Below are 22,865 nucleotides of genomic sequence, written 5' to 3'. Positions count from 1 at the left end.
CCCTCCTGGGGTGTGCAAGCCCCACAGGAGGCCCCTCGCTCCCCTCCCTGCCCTCAGGGGCTCAGGGCAGCTGGGGGGGGGGGGAGGAGGCAGTGCGGTAAGGGCGGGAGCGTCGCAGCGGGCGAACAGCTGGGAGCCAGGACTTTACAGCCGGCACAGCGAGGTCACTGGAACTGCATGTCTCCCCACCTCTGGCCTGGGCAAAGATCCCGAAGTGTGGCAAGCCTTTGGCCTTGGACTCTGCCCCGTTACTCATAAACCCACTGGACACGGCAGCAGGCGGCGCACACGTCCACCCCAGCCTCGCGGCCCAAGCGCAGGGGCGCCGCGGGGCCACCCGGTCTAGGGACAGTCTGCAAAGCCCGGAGGAGCCCAGGGGGCGTCCGCCGGACACTGACCGGACCCGAGCGGCAGCGTCGGGCGCTCTAGGGAGCGTCTGCCAACACCGCGGAGGGAGCCAGGGATCGTCTAAAAAGTTGCGAGTGCGGGTAAGAGGAGGGCTAGGGAAGGCAAGCCCCTCCCCCCAATAACAAGGCTTCCAGAAGCCAAACCCGGAAGAAGGGTGTGGAGGCGTAGGTTCCCATCTGTGACGTGAACACGGGGCACCCCTCAGAGCTGGGCCAACTGGAGCTCCAGCCCGCAAAGAGAACGGCTCGAGCCGGGCGTTAGGCGAACTGGGAGGCCCGGGGCCCGGTCTAACGCGGCCAAAGCAAACGGCAGCCCTGGCTAAAATGCCTTTCGGCGGCGAACCACCTACTTTTATGGTTCTTTTTTTTTTCCCTGTAAGCCATTAAATCTAGTCCCGCTGTCTGATCCAGGAAGCTGCCAGCTCCCACTTAATCCTCCCCACCCAGAGGGAACGCCCCTCCTGGTCACGCACTGTCTCCCGCCCACCTGTCAATCACCGCGCCCCGCCGGCCAGTTAGCAGGCCAAGGGGGCGGGCCCGTGAGCAGCGTCGAGTGACGTTGACCACACCGGCCGACCGGGAAGCCGGGAGACGCGTGACGAAGGAGGCGCGTGACGGGGGAGCGGTTGGCTGACGCTTTGGCGGCAGTCGGTGTAAACAAGGCCTCGCGCCGCTGTGGGTCCTGCGACAGCTCTTGGCTGGTGGGTGGTCTCGCGTGGGGCGGTAACCGCCGGCTTCAGTGGGAGGTGCTTCTCGTCTCCCCCCCCCCCTTGGTGCACACACCCCCGGCACACCACGTGGGCGTTAGGCGAGAAAAGGGGGGCGGCCGAACTCTAGCCTCATTGGCGGTCGCCGCTGCCGGCTCTCGCAAAGGAGCGCACTGATTGGTCGGTAAGGGGGTGTTTGGTGGGGGGGGGGTCTCTGAATCCCAAGGCTTCTGATTGGTTAGATAAGGTAAGTTAGTGAGGCGCTTTCTTCCGCGAGGGGTTTTGATTGGCCGGTCAGAGAGGTTACCTGCGAATTCACCCTCCCTCCGGGGACTTTGATAGGTGAGTTTGAGGTAGGAAACTGAGAAATGCCTGTTCACAGGTTTCTGTTTGGTGAGCTGAGGTAGCGCCCGAGGCTTCACCCTGCTTTCTGTGCTTCGCAGGATTGCGGAAGGTTCGTGTTCCCGAAGCTTTAGGAGTTGTCATAGGCTAAAGAGACAGGCTCTCAGTCCCTAGGAAGGCTCAGCCTCCCGGAGATAGCCATCGCCCCATCTCAAGAGTCCCTGGTGTTTCTAGAGCAGGCTTGGCTTTCACCAAACCCAAGAAAGTGACAGGAGAAGCTCCCGCACTGGACCTAAAGATGCTGTGACCAGAAGATGGGATCACGGAATAGCAGCAGCGCAGGATCCGGGTCTGGAGACCCCTCGGAGGGCTTGTCCCGAAGAGGGGCTGGCCTGCGTCGTCGCAGTGAGGAGGAAGAAGAGGAGGATGAAGATGTGGATCTGGCCCAGGTACTGGCCTATCTCCTCCGCAGGTAACTTACCCTCTGGTGTGACCCCAGCAGCTGCCACCACAGTTCCTTGATCCCAGCTCCAGGCAGGAAAATTACAGAGGGTAGGGAATGGAATTATCCCAGGACAGCCTTTTCCTCCTGGAAAAGTGCCCATGGCACTCAGCTCCATGCCCACTAAGAGTGGTTCTTACCTGGGGAAGGTCCCCAGGAGGACCTGCTCTTGGGTGGAGAGCGCTTGTGTGTTCAGGGGGAGCCTGTCTGACCGACTACACAAATGTAGTCCATTTGCCAAGTAAGTTCAAACATTGTATTTTTAAAAAGAGGGAATGAGGCTTTGGTTGGGAAAGGAGTGATAACAAGGGGTGAGGAGGTGGGAAGGGGGTGTTGAAGCAGTGAGGCTGTGTGGATTTACTTGAAAAACAAGTTTAAATGGATGTAACTCTAACCCTGTTCTTGAGGAAAGAATGAGTGACCATAGTTAACTGGAAAGAGGGCAGCTGGCTCTGTGGGAAGCTAAGCTTGGGGATCCCTTCAGAATCTTGGGTTCTGTGCAGGACACAGAATTTCCTAGAAGGAAATACTCTTGGAATTTTTAGTTCTTGGGGAGTTGGCTTAGTAGGTCCACTTGCTCTAAGGCTAGGAAGCAGTTTCCTATGGTGTCTTCTAGGAAGCTGGCGGTAGCAGCCAAGCTGTAGTCATCCTTGAGGCCTAACATGAGCACGGAGTGCTCTGAGCTACAGAGCCAGTGACTCTGAGTGCGGCTGGTTTGGCAGACGAGGTCCCCTCCTTTATAATGGGGGGGGGGGGGGTCTCTCCACAGAGGCCAAGTGAGGTTGGTGCAGGGAAGAGGTGCAGCAAATTTACAACTCATCCAGGCCCTCTCGGACTCCGAGGAGGAGCATGACAGTGCCTGGGATGGACGTCTCGGGGATCGATACAACCCTCCTGGTAAGAGAAAAGGCCGACTAGGACTTTACGCTGGAGAACTTTTGTTAGAATGCTCTTTTTTATGTTGGTGAAGAGTTGTAAGCTAAGCTGAAAGATGAGATAATACAGGCAATATGCGGGCCCTTCCAGCCCCAGTACAGTCAGCCACATTGGGTGGGCTGGGGCACAGTTCTGCAAACTCTCCTCTGGGGCGGGAGGACCTAACAGGAAACTCTCCTTGGCACTCACAGTGGACGCAGCCCCTGACACCCGGGAGCTGGAATGCAATGAGATCAAAACGCAGGTGGAATTGGCCACAGGGCGCCTAGGACGTAGGCGGGCAGGCCAGGAGCACAGCTTTCCTCGAATGTTGCACCAGGTAGGCCTCTCCACCTCCAGCCAGCCTGGCAGCGGGCCTGAGGCAGCCAGCACCAGAGAGAAAGGAAGTCAACTTCCCAAGGAAGCCTCAGTGCTTGGGCTGGAGAGTTCCCCCGGGAAGGACTCCTGTGTGGTGCCCGTGCCTGTGTGGTGAAAGTAGCATCCGTGGAGGAGGGGGCTTGGTGTGACTGAAGTGGCCTCTTTCGGCTAGCAATGTTTCCCAATCCCTTCCATTTAGAGAGAACGGGGCCTCTGCCACCGGGGAAGCTTCTCCCTTGGAGAACAGTCTCGAGTGATGTCTCAGTGAGTATGGGGCTCGGCGGACAGACCAAGGGCCAGATAGGTCTGATCTGAACTCGGAAGGGGCAGATGTTAAAGGGCCTGAGAGGCATTCAGGTTAGGTTAAATGGGGTTGTAGCTCTAAGGGGCAATAAAGCAGAAAAGCGTAGAGATGTAGAACGTGGCGGAATGGAGCAGAGGTAGGGGATCGGTCACAAAGCCGAAAGGGAAGGCGGCCCTCGGCCTGGTGCTCCTGCTCTGTTAGGATTTTGCGAATCGGGACACTCCTCATCCCAAGCCCGCCTGAACCCTGCTTTCCTTCTGCTTCCCCAGCTTCTTGCCCAATGACCTGGGCTTCACTGATAGCTACTCTCAGAAGGCTTTCTGTGGTATCTACAGCAAAGACGGGCAAATCTTCATGTCTGCTTGCCAAGGTACCAGACCCTGGTCCTGTCGACTGCCTTTCCCTGGAACGAGGGACATTCCCCCTGAGCAAGGCTAGAAAGCCCCAGACCCAGAGCTCAGAACCAGGCTTAGGATTGCACAGTCAGGGCTCCTCCCCACCCCCCCCACCCCCGATAAAGGGAAGACTCCACAGACACTCTGAGTGACGGAGGTGTGACCCAGGACGGATCCAAGGAGGGCGCTGCATGACTCTGCCTGATCCCTACTTCTACAGACCAGACAATCCGACTCTATGACTGCCGGTATGGCCGCTTCCATAAGTTCAAGAGCATCAAGGCCCGGGATGTGGGTTGGAGCGTCCTGGATGTGGCCTTCACCCCTGATGGGAACCACTTCCTCTACTCCAGCTGGTCTGATTACAGTGAGTGTGTGCCAGATTTCTGTTGTCTCTCCAGCCTACGATGAGGTCTCCACGCACCGGTCTCTTCTCAGCCACAGCCCCATGCCTTGTTCCAGGAAGATCAGTCTCAGGGTGCTCGGACCTCCTTGCCCTTTGTCCTGTCTCTTCCCTCGCTTTGTTTCCGCTCTTCGGCCCCCAGCCCTGAAAGACTCTTGTTTCTCTTGCTTCTCTTAGTCCATATCTGCAACATCCACGGGGAAGGAGACACACACACTGCCCTGGATCTGAGGTACTGGCTTCCCCTCCTGGTCATCCTCACCAGAAACCTCTCAAGGAAGGCGCTCCAGGAGGCGACCTCCTGGCCCAGAGCTCCTCCTAAAGGGGAAAGCATGGTGCCGCAGGTCCCTGGGCAGGCAGCACCCAGCCTGCAAGCCAGAGGAGCAGGGTAGATGAGATGGCTAGGTTCTCTCTGAGATGATCCACGTTCTGGCACGCGCTGAGCACTAGGCTGTGCCTCACCGTCCTCGCTAGGGTCTGTGTAGAGGGGAAGGCCATGTAACCCCACTCCTTGTTTGCTCTCTCCAGGCCGGATGAGCGTCGCTTTGCTGTCTTCTCCATCGCCGTGTCCTCAGATGGACGAGAAGTGCTGGGGGGGTGAGTGCCAGGGGGATGTCTCCTGCAGTCGAGGAGATAGGAGTTCTCCCAGAGTTGGGCTCTGCTGTTGCACAGCCTGCGCTGGCAGCCATTGGGAACAGACAGCTCGTCTCCAAGGGCAGGGCTTACAGGCTGCTTCACCTCTTGCGTGCCATTTCCCATCACAAGATGGGAGGTGGCGGGCCTCCTGGGAGACACAGCCGACCCTACCCCAGCCTGCTGTGTTAGAGCAGATGAGGGCTCGCCTCTCAGCAGGACTCTCCAGAGCATCAGTCCTCCCAGTTCTGGCTCCACGAGCTTCTTATCTCTTCCCTTCCAGGGCTAATGATGGCTGCCTGTATGTCTTTGACCGAGAACAGAATCGGCGTACCCTTCAGGTATCACTCGTGAGCTTGAGAGCCTCTGCCTCTTGGTCTCTGGCTTACTGTAGGATTTGGAAAGCGAACGTCAAGTATCCTGGCCTCCTTTTCCCCTAGATCGAGTCCCATGAAGATGATGTGAATGCAGTGGCCTTTGCCGACATAAGCTCTCAGATCTTGTTCTCTGGGGGTGACGATGCCATCTGCAAAGTGTGGGATCGACGCACTATGCGGGAAGATGACCCCAAGCCTGTGGGTGCACTGGCCGGGCACCAGGATGGCATCACCTTCATTGACAGCAAGGTGGGCAGAGAGGCCAGATGCAGAGCCAGGCCACCAAAGTTCTGGTTGCCCAGGATGGTGGGAACATGAACTGGTGTGGGAATTAGACACCATTCGCAAGCCTTGACTAATACGGTGCTTGTTAATCAAGGCTTGCAAGAGCTGGAACTTATGGAAGGAACCAAAGCCAGGAAACATGAGCTCTGTGTGTACCCACCAGTTCTCAAGGAGCAGGGCAGGGCTTTCTGTGTAAGAAAAGTAGAAGACGATCTAATCCAGGGTAGAATAGGAGTTCCAGCCAGTGAGTGCCCTGAGCAAAGAGAGGAACACCCAGCTGGCAGGTAGGATCTGAGACAGAGCGTCGAAGGTGAGCTCACCTGGGTAAAGAAGCAAGCAAAATCAGAGGCTGGAGTTCTTCCTTTTCAGCGAGGGAAGGGGAAGAAGACGCACAGGCACTGACATTTGCAAGTTCCGATGCCTCATTACCCATCTTGGGATTCCCAGGGTGATGCGCGGTACCTCATCTCCAACTCCAAAGACCAGACCATCAAACTCTGGGATATCCGACGCTTTTCCAGCCGAGAAGGCATGGAAGCTTCACGCCAGGCTGCCACACAGCAAAACTGGGACTACCGCTGGCAGCAGGTACCCAAAAAAGGTGAGAGCAGAAGTGGAACTGAGAGCTGGAGAGTTGACAGACGGGTGGCCGTTAAAATAGTTCAGCACTGGCAGCCTAACATGAGCACAGGGGATTCACCTGTAGCCTGGGAGTCTCCCTTGCAACTCCCTTTTCTAGGTGTTAACCTTTTATTTGCTGAACCAGGAGAATAGCCAGGGATTCCCGTTGGTGAGGGTTGGGGAAGTCACTCAGAACCAACTGCTAACTAAAGTACTTTAGTGTCATATCAACCAGCAGGGCCATGATGGTGATTACTGACCCACTGTCCAGTGGGAAAAGAGCCACTGGTTGATGGCTGGAAAGGCAGTTGTCTCTGGGCATTGACCTTGGCCGAGGACTTGGTGGTTCAGGACCACGTGGAAGCAGCCTCCTAATCTAAGGTTCTCCCTGCATCCCTACCCAGCCTGGCGGAAGCTGAAACTCCCAGGGGACAGCTCCTTGATGACCTACCGGGGCCATGGGGTACTGCACACCCTCATCCGCTGCCGATTCTCCCCCATGCACAGCACCGGCCAGCAGTTCATCTACAGCGGCTGTTCCACCGGCAAAGTGGTTGGTAAGGATGGTGTCCGCACGGCGGCCTGGGGAGGGGGCAGGAGTGGATCTGTAACAGTCCGCCTAGAGCCACCAGCGACCACCTCACAAAGCGCAGTGACAACTACAAGTGGAATTTAATTTAGCTTGAAGCAGGGGAGGCTAAAACAGAGAAGTCGAAAGTATCTTATTCATGAGCCTTCTAAATTAAGAAAAGGAACATAGAATTCCAACCAGTCAAGGAAGAGGCTTTCAGATGAAAGGTAGGAGGGAACCGAGACAAGAGCGACCCCGAAAGACAGCAGCCGGGAGTAAGGGGCGTGCAGTCGCTGAGCACGAGGGATGTACAGAGAGGCAGGCGCCGTGGCAGATCTAAGGCGCCGAGAGCCGTGCTGTCCCTGGGCGGGCACTCGGCCAGCGGCTCGTGCAGAAAAGAGAAAGATGCGCCCTGTCCACACAAGGCACATGAGGTGCACATGCCTGCAGGCAGCCTGCTGTCGATTCGTGTGCCCTCCATCCCTCACAGAACATTTGAAAGGCGCGGCATTTTCTTGACTGTAGGCCCTGTGACATTTAGCTGAGGCCCAGAGAAAGCCACGCTCCACTAGAGCATACCTTCAGCCCAGCGTAGGGAAAGGAACAGAGACAGCCCAGTCCCTCTGGGATGCGCTGTGCTCCCACGGGACAGTGAGAATACCTGGGAGGCAGGTTGGTGGTGCCACCCAGGGGAGCCAAAGGGGCGTTTTGAAGGTCCTGTGGCAGTCTCTCCACTGTGACCTTTCCCGGACAGTGTACGACCTTCTCAGCGGCCACATCGTGAAGAAGCTGACCAACCACAAGGCCTGTGTACGTGACGTCAGTTGGCACCCTTTTGAAGAGAAGATTGTCAGCAGTTCGGTGAGGTTGCGTGGGCTGGGGACTGGTGCGGGCTGGGGCTTGGGCCTTGCTGAGGACCGCACCGCCTGACTGCTGGCCATTTCTGCCCTGCAGTGGGATGGGAACCTGCGTGTGTGGCAGTACGTCCAGGCTGAGTACTTCCAGGATGACATGCCAGGGGCCGACGAGCGCCCCAGCACCCCCGCTGCCGGGCCCCGCCCCTCCACGACCTTTTCCTCAGCCCAGCAGATCTGACCTTCAGACCCGTGCAGGGTGAACCTCTGGACGAGCTCTGCCGCCTCTTCCTCCCTTTTTCCCTTCTGGGGAATGTTTGGAGGAGTCACTGGCATTGGGTGAGGAGGAGAGAAACGCAGGCTCTGGGCCCCAGCCAGGCCCTGGAGGAGCCTCCCCAGGGGCTGTATGGTCTCCTCATTCACTTACACCCAGGCGACTTGGGTCCTTATCTCTGGCCAGAGCCAGGCAGGACCGCCGTTATCTGGGCTGTGGCCTCTGGCAGCAAGAGAACAGTCTTGAGTGTTTTTAATCATGTTTGGATGTTAGCTTTGTGCTCTTAGAGTAGACACCTGGGCCAGGCCCGTTGCCCTGGTCTTCACACTGAGGATTGACTGGCCAGTCAGAGGGCCAGGTGTCCTGGCCTTTCTTCCGGCAGTCTCTGGGGGTGGGCGGGGAAATCAGGCTGTTTCCTCAGCAGCCCCTGGAGCGGGGAGTGGGTCCTCTTAGCTCCCTGTGGCCCCACGCCGAGCAGGCCGTGCCTTCCCAAGGGCTGCCATCAAACGGGGGGTCAAGAGCTCCAAGGAAGAAGGTTGCAGTGGGACTACCTTGTCCTCTCACTGGCTGTGGCTCCTTCAATAAACTCCCTGTGGGAACCTGGTGTGTCTGTCTCTGCCTCTTCTGCTGAGCTCTTTCATCTTTTCCTTTCAAGAAAAGAGTTTCAGCAAAGCCTTCAAGAATGCTTCCCTAGCAGAAAAACACCCCGTGACTCCCCAAGGTGAGCGGAAGTAACCCAAATCAGTCACTACCAAGCCTCGCCACAGAGCCTCTCTCACGAGCCTCAGAAAGTTGCCAGCAAGTGGACCTGGGGATAGCAGGGCCCGCTCACGTTCGCTGCGGAGCCTCGGAATGCTGACCTCAGCTCCGCTCCGGGCTGCCCTGGGGCTCTCAGCCCTCAGAGATGGCACACGGCTGAGCCGGAGAGTGGCCAGCCTGCACTTTGCACACCGTTCCTCGGGCCCCAGAGTGACTGATGGTCAGGGAGAGGTGTGGTTCAGCTCCTACTCTCACTGGGTCTTTCCCCAAGGCACTTTGCCCTCCCGAAGTTTCCCCAAAACTCCCCGCAAGGTGTAAAAGGGTCCCTACTCCACAGTGACGTTGAAGTTTTGAAGAAGGTGTCCAGCTTCCACCTGTTCTTGAGTTCATCCGCTGAGCGTGAAGCAGGCATGCCAGATCGTCCTCCCCACTGCTCTTAGAGCCCCTTCTGCCACCTCACCCAGAGATGCCACCTCAGGGCACCCAGAACTATGTTATGTCCAGGGTGCCAAAGAGACAGGTTTCATTTACTGTTTTACCCATAAATGCTCTCAACAGCCAAAGGCTGGACCGGGCTGAAGCCAGGAGCCACGAACTCAATCTAGGTCTCCTACATGAATGCCAGGGACCCAAGTACTTGAGCCATCACTGGCTGCCTCCTATAGTGCACATCAGCAGGGAGCTGGATCAGAAGTGGAGGCAGAGGGGGATGAAAGCACAGGGAACTCCTGGGGCAGACACGGGTCACCACATGCCACCAAGGATGAGCCCTGGGGTAGGCCAGGACTTTGGTCAGTGACATGTGGCCAGCAGGGTGGTCACACAACACAAGTTGTGAATACAGCCACTGGATGCCATGTGTGTGTTTTCTCAATCTTTCATAAACCTCAAACTGCTAAAAAAAATGGAGGCAGGACTCATGCCCAGATATTCCAACATGAGATGCAGGCATCCAAGGTGTGCTGGAACCACTGTGCCAGGTGCCTGCCCCCAAAATTTAATTTTAAAAAACTTTCTTGGGGGGGCTGGCACTGTGGTGTAAAGGGCTGTCTCTACCTGCGGTGCTGGCATCCCAATTGGGCACAGGTTTGTGTCCTGGCTGCTCTTCTGATCCAGCTCTCTGCTGATGGTCTGGGAAAGCAGTGGAAGATGGCCCATGTGTTTGGACCCCTGCACCCATGTGAGAGACCCAGAAGAAGATCAGGCTCCTGGCTTCGGATCAGTCCAGCTTTGGCCATTATGGCCATTTGGGGAGTGAACCAGCGGATGGAAGACCTTTGTCTCTCCCTGTCTGTAACTGCATCTCAAATAAATAAATAAATCTGTAAAACAAAAATTTTCGTGAGTACTTGGCCACCCGTGTGAGAGACAGAAATTAAGCTCCTGGCCTCAGCCTGGCCCAGCCCCAGCTGTTGCAGGCATTTGGGAGTAAACCAGAGATGGAAGATGTCTCCCTTCTCTGTGTGTGTTTCTCTACCTTTCAAATTAAAAAATAAAAATACTTAAAAAAAAAGTTTGGAGGGTTGCCTCTGTGGTGTAGTGTTAAGCTGCTGCTTGCAATGCTGGCATCCCATATCAGAGCTCTCGCTCATATCCCAGCTGCTCCAGTTCCAATACAGCTTCCTGCTAATGCATCTGGGAGAGCAGAAGAAGGCCCAAGTCCTTGGGCCAATACCACCCATATGGGAGACCCAGATGGAGTTCTGGGCTCCTCCTGGCTTTGGCCTGGACCCAGCCCTGGCTATTGCAACCATTTGAGGATGGTGGATCAGTTGCAACCATTGAGGATAGTGGATGGAAGGTATTTTTGTGTCTGTCTCTCTGTCTCTGTCCTTCTGCCTTTCATGTAAGTAAATCTTAAAAAATTAAAAAAAAAAAAAAAAACTGGGTTCAGGCATGTAGTCAATGGATTGAGCCACTACTTGGGACACCTGCACCCAACAGAGTAAGAGTTCAAGTCCTGGCTCCTCCATGTTTGATCCAACTCCTGCTAACATGCCTGGAAGGCAGCAGAGGATGGCTCAAGTATTTGGGTTTCTGCTACCCACATGGGAGACCCAGATGGAATTCCTGGCTCATGGCTTCAGCCTGGCCCAGTCCTGCCTGTTTGAGGCATTTGGGGAGTAAGCCAGTGGATAAAAGAGTCTCTCTCCTCTGTCACTCTGTCTTACAAGCAAATTAGTCTTCTGAAAAATAAATTTGAAATTGTATACTTTTTTCCCATAGTGTGGTAGGAGATAAATATAGGACTTTCAAGCATAAAAATGATAAATTCTGTAGGGGAAATGTGACTTCTGGCTTCAGATCACATCAGATGCTTTAAAAATGGGTAACGATGACATATCTGATGTACTTCGATTCCACTGGATACATTTGGAAGAATGATATAGGGAGCAGGCATTGTGGCACAGTGCGTTAAACCACCATTTGAGACGCCAGCATCCCAAATTAGAATGTCTGCTTGGAATCCCTGCCATTCTGTTTCTGACCCATCTACCGGCGAATGGGCACCCTGGGAGACAACTGGTGATGGGTTCAGGTGTTTGAGTTCCTGCCACCCAGGTAAGAGACTTCTTGCTGCTGGCTTCAGCCTGGCCTGGCCTAGCCTGGCTGTTGTGGGCATTTGGAGAATGAACCAGGAGACAGAGCACTCTTGCTCGCTCGCTCGCTCTCTGTCTCTCCTCCCTGTCACTGTCTCTCAAGTAAATAAATCCTTTTTTAAAAGTAATGTAATAACTTTCTTTTGAAATGTCAGTGTATATAATACACTGAAATTATGTCCTTTACAACCATATAAAATTATGATCAAAATTTTCACATTAAAAATGTGTGGAGGGGACCTGGGAGTCTCAAAATTCTTTTACAGGGTCCCTGAGCGGGAGGACTAGAAGGCCACTACACCACGAGCGCTTTAGGATCTAGAAGGAGCCCGGCTGATTAGTCCGTATACAGACGAGGGCACTGAGGACAAGGAAGGTTGATTGATCTTCCTGCAGTCGCATTGTTGGGCCCAGGACCTGATGCCCTTCCTTGCTCATTCTTTTCACTACTTCCTGGGCCTCTGCTGGGCTCTGAAATCCCAACTCTGGTTTTCAGGAACGAGGAAGGAAACCAAAAAGTGATCTGGAAATAGTTACTGACTAACAGGGACTTCTCCCTAGGTCCATTGCTCTCCACCCTGCTGCTTCAGCCCAGGAGGTCAGGCTGGGAGGCCAAGGCTTGTATGGGGCTACCCTGTGGCCTGGAGTCATTGGTTAGAAGACAAGCCTAAGATTGTTTTTTTTTTTTTTTTAATATATTATTTATTTATTTGAGAAGTAGTGTTACAGACAGAAAGGTCTTCCATCCGCTGGTTCACTCCCCAAACGGCTGTAACGGCCAGAGCTGAGATGATCCAAAGCCAGGAGCCAGGAGCTTCTTCCGAGTCTCCCACACGGGTGCAGGGGCCCAAGGACTTGGGCCATCCTCCACTGCTTTCCCAGGCCACAGCAGAGAGCTGGATCGGAAGAGGAGCAGCCAGGACTAGAACCAGCGCCCATATGGGATGCCCGCATTGCAGGCAGAGGATTAACCTGCACTACAGCACCAGCCCCAAGGCCTAAGCTTTTGATGGATTCCAGATGGAATTTTCCTTCTAGCATCTTCAGCCCCTGTCACCAGGGAGCAAACCTGGTCATCAGGGCCCTGGAGGCTCAGCCTGTGCCTCTACCATCTCAGGATGCCCTCCTGAGGACACCTGTGTTTCATGCACTGACCGTCGTAATCAGTACACAAACCAGCAGCGCCGCTTAGAGGGGAGGTCTTGTGCCTTCTGAGTCCTGCAGTGCCGGGCCCCTGTGCTCAGCACCCCAGCAGAAGAACCAGACCGCACTGATGACAAGACAGATCTTTTCTTTAATGACTTCTAATGTTTGGTTGGTTTTGTCTTTGTGACTTCTAATGTCCCTGTGGAGCAAATGCATAGCATATTTGGAGTGGGGAGAGGGACATTTGGCTGTAGCCAAGCAGGCTGGTGGACAAGCAGAGGCCGAGAACAGCAGGCCTGGCCCTGAGACATGAACTGGAACATGGTTGCCGTGAGGACACAGGGCTAACAGGAAGGGACACAGGCTGCTGTCAGGACACGCCACCACACACCAGAGGCCAGGCCCCTGCTGCCGTGACAGCCCTCCACCCCAGTCCCTTAGCGCTCCTCACCCCTCTCCCCCGCCCGCCAGCTGCCAGCAGGGCTCTGCCCTGTGTCTGCCACACCTGTCACTGCCTGTCCTTGTCCCCCCCCCCCGGGGGGGGTCATCAGCCCCTCCTCAGCTGCCCAGCAGAGCGAGCAGTTAGTGGGGAGGGGAGGGAACATGGAACGGGGGCCGGCAGTGGGGGCAGGGCTGAGTGCCGGGACCCGAGTCCGGGCAGTGCTGGCCTGCCTGGTGAGGGTGCTACTCTGGGTAGCTTCTGCCTTGCTGTATTTTGGGAGCGAACAAGCCGCCCGCCTCCTGGGCAGCCCCTGCTTACGGCGCCTCTACCATGCCTGGTTGGCAGCAGTGGTCATCTTCGGGCCCCTTCTGCAGTTCCACGTCAACCCTCGGACTATCTTCGCCAGCCACGGCAACTTCTTCAACATGTGAGTTTGCTGCATGGAGATCCCTGCCCTCCGGGATCCTAGGTCCCTTCTCCAGGCTTCTGTTCTCCTGCCAGTCTGAGTGCTAAAAATAGACCAGGAGGTTGCGGGAGAAGGTGGGGGGAGGGGGAGGGGAGCGGCGTGCCCCTGGGGTAAGGGCAAGTCTAGAGCAGGGCTGAAGAGGAGCCTGGTGGTCCTGTCAGTGCATGGCCAAGTTGAAACAGCTGGGGATGATCAAGGGCACTGGAAGGAGAGAACCAGAGAAGATGAGTGGGCCGTGGGTCGGGCCAGCGCTGGGAACCCAGCCCCGGTCGGCAGATGGGGCTGTGGTTTCTCAGAGCCCTCCCTTCTTCTCTCTGCCCACAGAAAGTTTGTGAATTCGGCATGGGGCTGGACATGCACCTTCCTGGGAGGCTTCGTGTTGCTGGTGGTGTTCCTGGCCACTCGGCGCGTGGCCGTGACCGCCAGACACCTGAGCCGGCTAGTGGTGGGTGCAGCCGTGTGGCGGGGGGCCGGCCGGGCCTTCCTGCTCATCGAGGACCTGACGGGGTCCTGCTTTGAGCCTCTGCCCCAGGGCCTGCTGCTCCACGAGCTGCCCGACCGCCGCAGCTGCCTGGCAGCCGGCCACCAGTGGCGGGGCTACACGGTCTCCTCTCACACCTTCCTGCTCACTTTCTGCTGCCTGCTCATGGCCGAGGAAGCCGCGGTGTTTGCCAAGTACCTGGCCCACGGGCTGCCTGCGGGAGCGCCCCTGCGCCTCGTCTTCCTGCTCAACGTGCTGCTGCTGGGGCTCTGGAACTTCCTGCTGCTCTGCACCGTCATCTACTTCCACCAGTACACGCACAAGGTGGTGGGCGCCGCCGTGGGCACCTTCGCCTGGTACCTCACCTACGGCAGCTGGTATCATCAACCCTGGTCTCCGGGGAGCCCGGGCCATGGCCTCTTCCCCCGCCCCCACGCCAGCCGCAAGCATAACTGAAGGAAATAAAGTCACCCCGGGCCTGCCCCTGCCTCTTCTCATTATTTGGTTGGGGCCTGCAAAGGGTAGGAAGGGTAAGAGCAGACGCCCCCGCAGTTGCTGGGATTCCTAGCCAGTCCTTGCTGTGACTGACCTCGAATGACCTTCCTTGTACTTGACCTCCATCCCTCCTGCTGTCCTTCCAACCTCCCAGTCTTTGCGGACCATGAGCTATCTGGGGCCATAATCGCGAGAAAAGCTAGAGCTGGCTGGAGAGGCATTCACAGTGTCCGTTCCTGCTGAGGACAGCCTGGCTGCTTTGCTTTTCCTGCCCCCCCCCCCCAAAGCACCTCTGTGCCCTCCTCAGGGCCTGCCTGTCTGGCCACTCCATCCTGGGACCCCTTTCTACCCTGTCTGCCCCGTGGTGGGAGTGTGTGTGCGCTCATGTATTTAACAAATGTTTATCGAGGCAAGCACAGTTTATTTATCGAGGCAAGCACAGTTCCCTGCCATGTGAATAAGAGAGACGAGGGTCCTGCTGTTTGGGGGTCTATGCAGGTGTCAGACGCACACATAATAACAGCGAGCAACTGCACTGTGTTCACTCTGTGCCAAGGCACTGTTCTGAGCGTCTATAAATTCTTTATATAAATTAAGACATTTAGTCCTCTCGTCAGCCATGCTATGAGTGTCTCCATTGTGCAGGCATGAAAAGTGAGGCACTGAGGTTAATCTGTTCAAAGCTAACAAATAGAGGAGCCAGGGTTACATACCCAGGCAGTCTGGGTGCTCTAGGTCTAAATCAGGAATGGGCAAAACACTGCCCTCCTGTGGCCAGTTTTTGTATGGCCTGTGAGCTAAGAACGGTTTTTCCATTTTTAAATGGTTGGAAACATCAAAGAATAATACAATATGGTATGAGGGTAGTTCAAAGGGTTCATGGGAAAATGGAATTAAAATATATTTGCTTTGGTGAAACTTTTTTTAATCTACGCAGACAGGGGTTATCAAAAACGTCACGGGGAATCAGCACACTGTGAAAAACCTTAGTGGATTTCAAAGGTTTCTGCACCAAAATAAACTTATTTTTTTGATTCCATCTTCCCACAAACCTTTTGAAGCACCATCATATTTCATGACACACGAAAATTACATGGACTCGAGTTCCTGTGTCCATAAATAAGAGCTTCACGGGAACCAGCCGCACTAATTCATGGACATATGACTGCTTTCTTGTTGCCATGGCACAGTTGAGTAGTTGTTACCAACACTGTAAGGCCCACAGAGCCTAAAATATATATTATCTAACCCTTGGCAGAAAAAGCTTGTGGAATCCTGAAACAAAACACCGAGCTAATATCAGAGAGAGAAGTGCTGTGAAGGTACTCAAGCAGGCTGATTTGGGCCAGAGACACCTAGAGGGGCACAGCCGGTTATGCTACGGCCTGTGATACTGGCATCCCACAGGGACGCTGGTTTGAGTCCCGGCTGCTCCACTTCTGATCCCATTCCCTGCTAATGCACCTGGGAAAGCAGTAGAAGATGGCCCAAGTGCTTGGGCCCCTGCACTCACATAGAAGACCCTGAAGAAGCTCCTGGCTCCTGGCTTCCTCCTGGCCCACCCCCAGCCATTGTGGACATTTGGGGACAGAAGATTCTCTCTCTCTCTCTCTCTCTCTCTCTCTCATTGTTTCTGTTACTCTGGCTTTCTAATAAATACATTAAAAAAAAAATCTTAATTCTGAGGAGGTGACATTTGAACTGAGAGCTCAATGACCAGAGCCGCGGGAAGGGCCCTTCAGGAGGAGAGAATGGCCAGGGGGCAGGAAGGCAGGTGACTGCAGAGGAGCAGGTGGGAGGTCTACAGGAAGCTGCGGTGGTCAGAGGCGAACGCGCAGCAGCGGCCCAGGCCCAGCCGAGCGGACTGCGGCTCGGGTGAAGGGTAGCGGCAGCGTCCAGGTGTCCGCCACAGGATGCCGGCGGGACCAGGTGCCCACGCTGGCAGGGAAGGCTAGCGAGGAGCGGCCAGCCAGCTCTCGTCCCATGGGAGTAAGGGGCATCGCTGTGCCAGGCGCAGCAGCCGAAGAGAGGCCAATGGAGGAGTGGGGGGTGGGGGGAGCGGAGAGGCGGGGACACGGGGTGGGGGGAGGCGGGAGGGGCAAGGTGGGGCGTGGACAGGCGGGCACAGAAGCTGTAGGGGGAGCCCCGCGGGGCTGCCCGCCTCTGCGGCCGTCTCCCCGGTCTGGTCTGTCCCCGCCTCCTCCAGTCCCTCCACTCCCTACTACCCAGGAAGGCCGTGCCGGTGGCGAGCGCCGCTTTCGCTTTCTCTTCCCGGTGCCCACTCCTCCTCGCTCCTCGTGCGGCACCAGGTCCCCCCCCCGGCCCTGCCATGGCCACGTTCAGGGTCCAGCCTGAAGCCCAAGCCAAGGTGAGCGCCTCGGGGTCGAGGAAGGGCCGATTAGAGGGAGGCGTGGTTCCTAGAGGCGAGGGAGCCCCCGACCCGCCCCCTCCCCCAGCCCCCACCTGAGTAGGGGTCGGTCATGCCGCCATGGTGCTCCCAGCACCTGAGCCCCGGGGAGACCTGTGAGGTCTGCCTGCGGGGAGAGGCAAGGCGGCCTTGGTCCAGCGAGGTGAAGTGAAGCGGAGAGCCGGAGAGGGGAAGCCCGCCGGCGGGGGCCCCACACAGACTGGTGCGGGACCTGCCCCTGGTTCCTCAGTGCCTGCTGGGTCCCTGTCCCACTGGCTGAGGTTGTCCTACTCCCCTCCTCACATGCACAGCCCAGGAGATCCCAGGGACCTTCCCACCAGGAGTGCTCTCAATCCCCAAATGCAGCCCCAGGGGACCCAGGACTGCAGAGATCCACCCCTTTAGTCCCAGTCCACTGGCACAGGGGTCCATCTGGCCTCAGAGAGCACACCCCCCCTTCCCCAGGTCAGACCCGCCACAACCCTAGAGGAACTCCCTTCCAACGAACCGGCCTTAAAGCCAGGTTTCTGAACGGTTGCCTGTGCCCCACAGGTGGATGTGTTTCGTGAAGAGCTGTGTGCCAAGGTAAGATCTGCCCCGCCACACCCCAGCTCCGACCCACCCGGGACCACTCGGAGTCTCACCCCCACCCTCCGCCACCCCCATCTCACACACAGACTGAGAGCCTGCTCGGGAGCTATTTCCCCAAGAAGATTTCTGAGTTGGATGTGTTTTTGAAGGTACTGGGGCTGGCCAGGGAGCTGGAGAGTAAGGGGCCCAGAGGAGGGGAGTCAGGGAGAGGCCCTGAGAGTGAGGAGGCGAGAGAGATACACTCCTTGCCTCTAGCTCTCCTCCTACCCTCTGCCAGGAGCCGGCTCTCAACGAAGTCAACCTGAGCAACCTGAAGGCCCCCCTGGACATCCCCCTGCCTGATCCGGCCAAGGAGAAAGAGAAGGAGGAGCGAAAGAAACAGCAGGGGGCAAGCTGGGAACCCCGGGGAGGAGGGGCCCAACCAGGCAGGGAAAACCCGCCTTCCTGCGTCCTGACTCCCAGGAAACCCTCTCTCCCTGCAGAAGGAAGACAAAGATGAAAAGAAGAAAGAGGACGATGAAGATAAAGGTATTTAAAAAAAAAGAAATCCCTGGTGGGCAGGGACTTGGCCGCCACCCTGCAGGGGCTCTCCTGTCTCAGGCACAGGCTCAGTGCAGTGAGTAACCCACCGCCCACTCAACAGGTCCTCCCTGTGGCCCGGTGAACTGCAATGAGAAGATTGTGGGCCTTCTGCAGCGCCTAAAGCCCGAGATAAAGGACGTCATCGAGAAGCTGAATCTGGTGAGCCCTGCTCCTCCTGCCCCTGGCTTCAGGTCGACCCCTTTGTCCTCTTGGTTCTGCCGCTTGCCTGGTCTTAGCAGGAAAGGGAGGGCACAGCCAGTGAAGTCAGCAGCCTAGGCCCATGAGGCTTAAGATAGACCTGGCCCACCTCCACCCAGCATGGGCAGCAAGCAAGGCCAAGGAGGCCAGGTGGGGGTGGGGGGCCAGATGTGGCTTTGATGCGCTTCCCTTCTCCCCAGGTCACCACCTGGTTGCAGCTGCAGATTCCCCGGATTGAGGACGGCAACAATTTCGGAGTGGCTGTCCAGGTGAGAGCACTGCCCCGCTGCCCTGCCCTCATCTCTAATCCCCACTTCCTTCCACTTTGGCCCTCACTTGCCATCCCCAGGAGAAGGTGTTCGAGCTGATGACCAGCCTTCACACCAAGCTGGAAGGCTTCCACACGCAGATCTCCAAGTGAGTGGCCCCCCGCCCACACCCAGACCCTCTGCTTTGGGACACGGGCCTATAAGTGCCCTCCGTCTTGTCCCACTCCACGCACACTTCTAATTCCCACAGGTATTTCTTGGAACGCGGGGATGCGGTGGCCAAAGCAGCCAAGCAGCCCCATGTGGTAGGTGCGGCCCCGGTCAGGGTGCGTGGGAAGGGACGCGCTGGGCATCCGGCCTGACTGCTGGGCTTCCACAGGGCGACTATCGGCAGCTGGTGCACGAGCTGGACGAGGCAGAGTACCGGGACATCCGGCTGATGGTCATGGAGATCCGCAACGCTTACGTGAGGGGCCAAGGGCGGGGCAGGGGCAGGCAGAGGTTCCTTTCCCAGGGCACCCACTCACTCCTGGACCTTGCAGGCTTGGGGTGGAGGATGACAAAGCCTGGCCTCTCCACTGAGCTAGAAATGGGCACAAGGCCGCCAGGGGTCTGCGGCTGACCCCCCTCTCCCCCTGGCCCTGTAGGCTGTGTTGTATGACATCATCCTGAAGAACTTCGAGAAGCTCAAGAAGCCCAGGGGAGAAACAAAGGGGATGATCTATTGAGAGCCGCCTCTCCCGTTCTGTGATGCGGGTAGCCCAGACCGTCCTGCTTTTTGCTGGGGACTCCAGGCCTTTCTTACCTTCCTGCTGTTGAGGTTTCTCCCTCACCTGGCCTCCTAGGCACAATAAATACAGTCAAAACTGTTGCCCAGCGGCCCAAGTCTCTTTATTTGGCTCCTGTCCCTCCTGGCCCCGGCTCTGGCTCAGGCATTTCCACTGGTGGCGCCAACCCACTGTGTGATCTGGGTGTTGAGCTGCTGGTTGGTCCAGTCCTGGCGGATGTCATCCAGGTGGCAGTCAAAGTCCACGAGGTGCTGATGGGCCCGGCCCTGCAGGAGGGCTCCCAGCATCTGCCGGGACTCTTCCCAGTCCCTCCACATCACTCTGAAATAGCAACATCCACGGAGGTCAAACCTGGTGGGCAGTGGGGCCAGACACAGCCTTCACACAGACGCTGGGTCCAGGAAGGGACCTTTGGGGCAGGACCAAGGAAAGAGGAGGCCTGGGGAGCCTTGGGCTTCCAAGAAGTAGAAGTGGGGCACTCACAAGTTCTTGTCCTTGGGCACCCAGCGGAGACCCTGGTTCTCCAGGACGATCACTGGGGGCACGCGAGGCTGAGGCACCAGTTTCTGATTATCCAGCTGGATGGACAACAGAAGGCAGGGGGGGTTTCAACGCTTCCCCCCTCCCGACTTCCTGTCCGCCTCCCCACCCTGAAAGCGAAGCCTCACCATAACAAGGACTGCTGCAGGGAACAATTCTGCAATCCGCCCGGCGATTTTCAAGGCCAGGGGCCCAGGGCTGTGTAGAGGGAAGATCAGAGGGGTGAGGAGCCGCTTGCGGGCAGACCCCATCCGGCTGAGCTGGGCTTCCTGGGTCTCATGGATGTGGGCGTGGTTCTGGCCTTTCCCTGTAGCTGGCCGGTGGGGGTCGAGCCTGCTGGATGCTTGATGCACGACTGCTTCATGCTTGAGTGCTGTGGGAAACAGGTGCTCAGACACTGCTGGTGAGAGTGTACGTCAAAGGCGGTCTTTGGAGGGTAATTTGGCAGAAGCAGCCAAAGTAAAACTATCTCCTACGTAGGCTGACCTGGACGTTCTACTGAATTTAATAATAGGGCAGTGTCCATAATAAAAAAAAAAAAATTGGAAATTGCAACTTTTAACAAGGCATTAGATAGACAGTAGCACATCCACACTCACACTATATCTCCGTGAGGAGAAGGCAGATCTTGGTGTGGCAATGGGAAGATGACAAATTTTAGAGAAGGGGAGAAAAGCATTCACAAAATAGTATATCTAATCTGACCCATGAGGGCACTTCAAAAAGTTCATGGAAAATGGAATCAAAAGATGAGCTTATTTTGGTGTAAAATAATTTTTGAGATCCATGCGTAAGTAGAGTCTTCAAAAAGTTTATGGAAATTCATATTATGATAAAACTAGGCATAAATTTTCATTTTTAAAAAATACTTATTTTATTTACTTATTTGAAAGTAAAGTTACACAAAGAGAAGAAAAGATAGAGAGATCATCCATCCACTGGTTCACTTCCCAATGGCCACAACGGCTAGGGCTGAACCAGGCTGAAGCCAGGAGCCCAGAGCTTCTTCCAGATCTCCCATGTCAGTGCAGGGGCCCAAGAACTTGAGCTATCTTCCCCTGTTTTCCTAGGCACAGTAACAGGGAGCTGGATCATTAGAGGAGCAGCTGGGAGTCGAACCAGCATCCATATGGGATGGCAACGTCACAGCAGCAGCTTTACCTGCTATGCCACAACACCTGTCCCGTGAATTTGAATTTTTTTGCACCATAATAAACTTAGCTTTTAATTCCATCTCCCATGAACTTTTTTACATGCCCTCATAAGATTAATATCTACTTTATATGTATATATATAAAAGAAATTTCTTGTTTAAGTTGCTGGTTGGGCTTGCTCTGTGTTCTTTCCAAACTTGGGGCATCTCAGTACAGCAAGATCATCCTGTTCTTGTTGATACACAGCTGTTTCCACCCCCACGGCAGCTCTTCCAAGGCAGGGCTCTGTCCTAGTCACCTTTCTATTTCCTCACTCCAGTGCCCAGCACAGCGCCTGGTCACAGCCCCTGCTCCCAAGCCTTTGATGAAGGGAAGATGGAAGGAATGACCTTGGTTCTTTGGCGACCCCCACCCCCCACCCTCCTTGCCATAATCCCTTGCCTTCTGCCTCTGCTCACCCCACTCACCTCTGGTCGTCCAGAGCTGCATTGGCATGGTAGTACCCAGCCACCACCAGACCGGCCTGGGCGCCCCACACATCCACCTGTCGCGGGAAAGGGACCGTCAGTTAACTACACAGCGCCGCTGGCCCTGTGGGTGCGCACCGCTGCCCAGGGAGCTCCGGGCTTCGCGGTGGGGGGCGGACGTCCAGCGGCCGCACCTGGTTGAGGGCGACCTCCAGCATGACGGCCAGGGCCAGGTGGCTGTGGAAGAGGGGCACACAGTCGGTGAGGCACAGGCATTCTCCGGCGCTCGGCGAGGGCGCCAGCAGCAGCCCGTTGACGGCGGCGTGCGGGTACCGCGCGGCGTGCAGGCACATCTTCACATAGGCCCGGGCGGAGATCTCCACCTCCCCCATGGCGAGCCGGGCCTGCCCCGGGAGCTGCGAGCCCGCTGAGGGCCGGGTCCCTGCCCTGCCCGGGAGAGCCAGCCTCTGGCTCCCTCCAGCTCTCCGGCGCCCTCCTTGGCCTCTCCCCGGGTTCCCTCACTTAGCTTCGACTGTAAAGCCAACTCGTCTCGAGGGCGGCCCTCCGGCCTCCGTCCCGGAGCCCGCCCCCGGCCCGGCCCAGAAGGAGGTACCGAGCGCATCCCGCGGCCCGAACTCCGCCTCCCCCTAGTGGGCGGCCGCAGATCAGTGCCTGGAGTGAGGACCCGGGAGCCCGCCGCCGCTTGACAACCGGCTCCTAGAGTCCCGCCCACGTGGTGCGCTTCGATAGGCCTAGAGCGCGCTGATAGGTCACTTTGTCCAATCAGAGGCCGCGCCCAAACCTTGACCGCCTTTGTCTCTGGCGAACTGGAAAGAACCCACAGCTAGCTGTAAAGAGCAGCAAAGTGCGGGCGCGCTTATTGGCTAGGCTACCCACCTTCCGCTCTGGGTTGCAGATTGGCTTTGCTTGTTACCTGGGCTGCCCGCACCCCTAGGTCCCCCCCCCCCCGCCCGGCAGAATTGTCTGGGTGGGACGCTCGGCCCAAGGCTTGGGTCCCACAGCAGTGGGGAACAAAGCCGACCGCCTGCTCTGATTATGGGACGACCAGCTCTGTCACTTCCTTATGTTGCCTTCGCGCCTGCAGGTTACCGGACTGGATTTCCTGAATGTAGCATCTGCTGCCCATGGTCCTTTAAGGATTCAGTGAGATACGTAGGGGATGGGCGCACAGTTCCATCCCATATTTAGTAACAAGATAACCCGATGGATGTTGCACCAGAAACCACAGTAGAGAAGCCCCTGTCTCTACCACCCGCCACGGGCTGCATCCTGAAAGCCAGGGATGATGACCGAATGGGAGGAGGGAGGTGGGGAAAAGGAAAAGACAAACTTGCAGATCCTCCCCTCCCATAACGGTGCATGGGGTCTCTCCTTCACCACCACAGCTTGTTCATTTTCCTCTCTCAGCCCTGGAGAAGGGGTCCAGCCACTCACCCACAAAACCTCCAACAAAAGCCCTTTCTCCTTCGGGCTCACTCCATACTAGTAAGG

The 22,865-nt window shown here is 56.5% G+C and overlaps 4 protein-coding genes across 13 annotated transcripts; 3 read left to right on the top strand and 1 right to left on the bottom strand.

Annotated features, from left to right (window-relative positions):
* Positions 1–265: 265 nt before the first annotated feature.
* DCAF11 (DDB1 and CUL4 associated factor 11) lies at positions 266–8,572 on the top strand. Of its 10 annotated transcripts, none has more exons than XM_062205398.1 (15): positions 266–488; positions 1,696–1,928; positions 2,728–2,855; positions 3,086–3,213; positions 3,451–3,515; positions 3,825–3,925; positions 4,171–4,317; positions 4,531–4,585; positions 4,882–4,950; positions 5,270–5,327; positions 5,427–5,612; positions 6,096–6,249; positions 6,674–6,826; positions 7,595–7,701; positions 7,795–8,572. In XM_062205398.1, exons 2-15 carry the CDS (start codon positions 1,771–1,773, stop codon positions 7,933–7,935), a joined length of 1,650 nt encoding a protein of 549 aa, XP_062061382.1. In that variant the 5' UTR covers positions 266–488; positions 1,696–1,770; the 3' UTR covers positions 7,936–8,572. The 10 variants fall into 10 exon arrangements, with proteins under 10 accessions (XP_062061382.1, XP_062061374.1, XP_062061379.1 ...); XM_062205390.1 differs by having other exon boundaries at positions 267–488; positions 1,691–1,928; XM_062205395.1 differs by lacking the exon at positions 266–488 and adding an exon at positions 976–1,082 and having other exon boundaries at positions 1,691–1,928.
* A 4,504-nt stretch (positions 8,573–13,076) lies between these two features.
* On the top strand, positions 13,077–14,343 carry FITM1 (fat storage inducing transmembrane protein 1). The gene is made up of 2 exons (XM_062204637.1): positions 13,077–13,342; positions 13,706–14,343. The coding sequence occupies exons 1-2, from the start codon at positions 13,077–13,079 to the stop codon at positions 14,316–14,318; spliced, it is 879 nt and encodes a 292-aa protein (XP_062060621.1). The 3' UTR covers positions 14,319–14,343.
* Positions 14,344–16,490: 2,147 nt separating this feature from the next.
* Positions 16,491–19,275, top strand: PSME1 (proteasome activator subunit 1). Its single transcript, XM_062205387.1, has 11 exons — positions 16,491–16,725; positions 17,317–17,349; positions 17,442–17,504; positions 17,633–17,743; positions 17,838–17,883; positions 17,999–18,096; positions 18,336–18,404; positions 18,485–18,552; positions 18,655–18,709; positions 18,784–18,870; positions 19,052–19,275. Exons 1-11 carry the CDS (start codon positions 16,687–16,689, stop codon positions 19,130–19,132), a joined length of 750 nt encoding a protein of 249 aa, XP_062061371.1. The 5' UTR covers positions 16,491–16,686; the 3' UTR covers positions 19,133–19,275.
* Positions 19,270–21,961, bottom strand: EMC9 (ER membrane protein complex subunit 9). The gene is made up of 5 exons (XM_062205389.1): positions 21,548–21,961; positions 21,354–21,430; positions 19,861–19,930; positions 19,676–19,770; positions 19,270–19,513 (listed from the first exon to the last, which is right to left on the bottom strand). Exons 1-5 carry the CDS (start codon positions 21,743–21,745, stop codon positions 19,333–19,335), a joined length of 621 nt encoding a protein of 206 aa, XP_062061373.1. The 5' UTR covers positions 21,746–21,961; the 3' UTR covers positions 19,270–19,332.
* Between the last annotated feature and the right edge of the window lie 904 nt (positions 21,962–22,865).

The sequence above is a fragment of the Lepus europaeus genome, chromosome 11 (genome assembly GCF_033115175.1).
Source record: "Lepus europaeus isolate LE1 chromosome 11, mLepTim1.pri, whole genome shotgun sequence".
Lineage (NCBI taxonomy): Eukaryota > Metazoa > Chordata > Mammalia > Lagomorpha > Leporidae > Lepus > Lepus europaeus.
Note: the sequence above shows the minus strand (reverse complement) of the source record. Positions and strands in the feature narration are given on the sequence as shown.